The 5,000-nt window shown below is 39.7% G+C and overlaps 1 protein-coding gene across 2 annotated transcripts in view; it reads right to left on the bottom strand.

Annotated features, from left to right (window-relative positions):
* LOC134195378 (pre-mRNA-processing factor 40 homolog B-like) overlaps nt 1-5,000 on the bottom strand; it is a 14,445-nt gene that overhangs the window by 5,393 nt on the left and 4,052 nt on the right. For both annotated transcript variants that reach the window (XM_062664396.1, XM_062664397.1), the window contains exons 7-15: nt 4,463-4,527; nt 4,327-4,399; nt 4,165-4,256; nt 2,687-2,750; nt 2,109-2,153; nt 1,953-2,048; nt 1,769-1,882; nt 563-637; nt 365-479 (exon numbers count right to left, since the gene is read on the bottom strand). In XM_062664396.1, coding sequence (XP_062520380.1) covers nt 365-479; nt 563-637; nt 1,769-1,882; nt 1,953-2,048; nt 2,109-2,153; nt 2,687-2,750; nt 4,165-4,256; nt 4,327-4,399; nt 4,463-4,527 — 739 coding nt within the window. The remainder of the gene's footprint in view (nt 1-364; nt 480-562; nt 638-1,768; nt 1,883-1,952; nt 2,049-2,108; nt 2,154-2,686; nt 2,751-4,164; nt 4,257-4,326; nt 4,400-4,462; nt 4,528-5,000) is intronic.

Below are 5,000 nucleotides of genomic sequence, written 5' to 3'. Positions count from 1 at the left end.
TGACTAGCCAATTTGATATAGTTTGCAGGCATTACGGTGACCGTGAACTCGTGAACAGCATTCCTAGTGGATATCAATGACCACCAGGAAAGTGCTAAACGTCATCGTCAATGGACCATTCGCCAGACCACAGAAACTCCCCAACGACTGAAACAAGTCATAGTCTCATGGACAAAGCTAGAGAAACATGAGAAAGAAAGACAGACAAGTTTCATAATTTACTGTCGTCACTGAGGTTTGAACCCCCAAACAATGGACTGGCAGTCATTGTTGCTAACCACTAAGCCACGGTGATGATAAATCGTGAAAAAATAACCAACTAAGAATATAATAAGAATATTACTAATAGAATAACAATACTTACCGCCTTGACCAAGCATTGCATCATATCGAGGATCAGCGCTAACATCAGGATACAACTCGACCCAAAAGGACATTGATGTCAACTTTTTCAATTTATTTAGCTCTTCTAAGAAAGCCTAGGAAAGCAGAGAATGCAACAAATTACAGAAACACAAAAGTGCAAGCAAAAATTTGTAACACAAATTGTGTGGTTGCTGACCACAAATGCTTCACGGTTGTATCTATCTTGACGTCTTGCCTTCACTCTAGCTGTATGTAACTCATCGTCTCGTGCCTTCATAAGAGTGATAGTTAGAGAGGTAGACAGATAAATCAATGAGTAGCCAAATGACAAAAAGAAAATTGATAGATCAAACACAGATGACAAACAAACAAACAGACAAACGGACCAACAAACAAACAGACAGAGATAGACAGAAACAGACATACATACATACATACATACATACATACATACATACATTTTTTGTACATACATACATACAAGAGCCCCTAAGGCCCAGGTTCGATACTGTAATCACTATTCTGCAATCTAACACTACTGTATCAGAAGTCACTATCAGAAGTCACCATGATGTACTTCACACTTGCTGTACTTGCTGTAGATACTTGCTGTAGATACTTGCTGTAGACAGAACTTGACACTCCGGAGAGAGAGGCAATTGTATGTTAGTTCCTTGCCCAAGGAAATTTATGTATGTGGCCTTCCCGCACTCAAACTCTGACCCGAAGGTCCCAGATGTTGCCAATCTCCAATTGCACACTCTAACCAATTGAGCCACATACATACATACATACATACAAACATACAGACAAACACACAGACAGACAAACAGAAAAAACACAAACATACATACATACATACAAACACACAGACAGACAGACAGAAAAAAAGACAGACAGACAGACAGAAAAAAGACAAACAAACAGACAGACAGACAGACAGACACACAGACAGACAAACAGAAAGAAAGACAAACAGACAAACACAGACGAACAAACAGAAAAAAGACAAACAAAGTGACAGACAGACAAACAGACAAACACACAGACAGACAAACAGAAAGAAAGACAAACAAACAAACAAAAAGACAAACACAGATGGACAAACAAAGAGACAGACAGACAGACAGACAGACACACACACACACACACACACACACACACACACAGACAGACATGAAAACAAACAGACAGACACAAAAGATAAACTAACAAACACACAAACAAACAACAAATTACAAAACATAAAAACTTCAATCACATCACATCAGCAAGCTCGACAACCATACACAACCACTAACCAAAATCACCACATCAATTGCAATAATACGTTTCAACAACAACAACAACAAAACAAACAGCGAGCATTCACGTCTCAAGTCTACACACATTGCTCACACACCCTCTCAAGTTCCCGGATGTAAACTTCAAACGCAATGAGTGCATCCTCTTTATCTAGCCCTACAAGTGAGTCGTCTTCAGTAAAGTCGGGATTAGTTTCCAGCATCCCCAAACACTAAACATAAACACATAGTTGTGTGACATAATAAACACAGAGAATCAATGGCAAATATGATTGTCAAAACCTCAGCCCATGTCGTTTTGTATGTCACACCCTTCATGTTCATGTAGATCTCCTTCATTGTTTTCTGATGTCTATTTTGTCTTTCTTGTTCTTCAGTCTAGAATCATATTTGCAACATGTTAAGATGTTTTGTTGACGTTTCTGGATGTCGTACAACCTTCTCTTTCTTTCCCAGTTGATAAATGACTTCTTCAAATATTTCCTAATGCAAAGACAATAAAAATGTCATTTCTAAGCAGACGGGCAATGAAACAAACAAACAAGCAAAATAAAACAAACAAAGATACAGACAAACAGACATAAAGACAAACAAAGAAACAAACAAATAATAGAAAGACAAACAAACAAACATACAAACAGATAGACAGATAAACAAACAAACACACAAACAGACAAAGTGACAAACAAAGAAATAGAAAGACAAATAAACAAACAGACAGAAAGGCAAATAAACAAACAGACAGAGAGACAAAAAAGGAAACAAACAAAAAAATTAGAAAAACAAACAAACAAACATACATACACACAAACAGACAAAAAACATACACACAAAGACACTAACAGACATACAAAGGAATAGAAAGATGAACAAACAAATACACAACCAGATATAAAGACAAACAAACATACATACCGACAAAAAGACAAACAAAAGCTAACAGACAAATAAAAAGACAAATAAACAAACAAAAGACACATGTAGACATGCAAAGAAACAAAATGAGTGTCACCTACCCTTCGTTCAGATGCATGTACTGCCTTGAAGGCTGTGTGGTCACCAAACAATTCACAGCAATGCCTATCACACAATTCCATTACAAAAATACACAAATGACACAAAGCAGCAAACGTTCAAGGTGTGTGTGTGTGTGTGTGTGTGTGTGTGTGTGTGTGTGTGTGTGTGTGTGTGTGTGTGTGTGTGTGTGTGTAGTGTGTGTGTGTGTGCGTGCGTGCATAAGGCCCCCAACTGCGACAAAGTCCATTAGCCACTGGGGTCCGGGTGGGACTTCGGGTGCCCACACCACAGTTGGCGTCGCAGTCGGTGCTCCTGCGAGCACCTGGACAGGCTCCAGGAGATTGCTTAGCATAGCCCATAGCTCCTGCTTAGTGCACAGGAACCCAGCCATCTGGCTGGGAGGTGTAACTGTAACGAACTGCAGCTCCTTGTCCATTTGCCATTTTTGCCATGTGTGTGTGTGGCATGTGCTTGTGCGTGTGTGTGTTCTCGTGGGTGTGTGTGTGCATGTGTATGTGTGTGTGTGTGTGTGTGTGTGTGTGTGTGTGTGTGTGTGTGTGTGTGTGTGTGTGTGTGTGTGTGTGTGTGTGTGTGTGTGTGTGTGTGTGTGTGTGTGTGTGTGTGTGTGTATCCACGTGTCCCAGTCTGTCAGCAAGACACGTTGTTTTCCATCATTCCACAGTTTGTCTCAACAAGATGTCAATTACCAATGGCAGATCCAGGATTCTGTAAAAAAGGTTTTCGCTTTTGTGCTTAAAACTTATCACTATTAACTAGTTGATAGTAATCTAAATTAAAATACATACAGCAGAGAGTCAAGTTCAAACACCTAGGCAGCACCGTCACACACACCCAACCCTTGAAGACTTATCATCTACTACAGTACAACCTCGATTATCTCAACTTTTCCGGCGGAAGCCAAATTGTCCGGATAATCGAAAGTACACACACAACACACACACACACACACACACACACACACACACACACACACACACACACACAATAAATGAAATGATGATGTGGTGACTTCCTTGAGGCTCAGTCATACATTGACAGTCAAGTACATAATAAATAATAAAAATATTTATTAATTAATAAATATATAACAATATTAGTTCAACAACGACTCAACATGTTTACACATTTAATGATGTAAAAGTCCTCTATGGTTCCAATATTGGAATCAGTTCACAGGTTGCCACGTTAGAATGACGTCACGTGGAAAACACGTGAACAACACGTGCTTTCTGGGCGGAAATAAATTTGGCCGGATAATCGAGGTTGTACTGCATAGAATTTGTGGATTTCATTGTGTACAGTTTTCACTGTGTTATGCAGCCATTTTGTTACCAAGTGTGTGTAACAAGTTATCAACCAGACAATTGCTACTCCGAGTCTCAAAGTAATTTCCATGGAAACACAAGAAACACCTGGATCTGTTACTGACTACTGCCCACATATTCACTGTACGTACCTCCATCGCATGTCTGGATAGACCTTCTCGTGTGTCTCAAGCAACGTCTGAAAGGCCTCTCTCGATTCGCGCTGCTTCCGCCTTTGCAATTCCTAAAAAATTAGCAGACGAACCGTAAGAAGCCACAACAACGTAATGAATGATAATGAAGAAATTACTGACCCGCTCCTCTTTTCCTTTTTGGATCTTGTATTCGTTGAATACTTGCTTACGTTCGTTGGATCTCTTCAGTAGACTGACAACACATGTTACCATGGCAACATTGATGAATGAACACAAAGGACTGTAACGATCTTACTGGAAACGAGCATCGGCACCAATCTGTCTTGAAGCGTACTCCCACGATGCAGTCGACGAAATGTTCTACATCATAAAAGACAATCAACTTGCTACATCAGCATCCTTCATTGATGAACACAACTAAAATGTTATAACACTAAAAGCCATCCTTTATGGATTGCACACCCAACATGCTGACAGTATAAATTGATTGAATGGATTTATTAAATTAATCAATTTGTCAACTTTAACTGCCCTTTTTGAAATTGTCCAAAATTTTGGCATGATCTTCATATTCTCAAAATTTCATATTGATATATGTTATGTTGTTCAAGAGATATCATGCTTACAGACAGAGAGAGAGAGAGAGAGAGAGAGAGAGAGAGAGAGAGAGAGAGAGAGAGAGAGAGAGAGAGAGAGAGAGAGAGAGAGACAGCTAGCCAGCCAGCCAAAAAGACAGACAGACAGACAGACAAACAGATAGATAGACAGACAGGCACACACAGAGACACATAGACACAGACACACAGACACACACAGACACACAGACACACACA

Source organism: Corticium candelabrum, chromosome 20, assembly GCF_963422355.1.
Source record: "Corticium candelabrum chromosome 20, ooCorCand1.1, whole genome shotgun sequence".
NCBI lineage: Eukaryota > Metazoa > Porifera > Homoscleromorpha > Homosclerophorida > Plakinidae > Corticium > Corticium candelabrum.
This window is presented reverse-complemented; position numbering and strand designations above follow the sequence as displayed.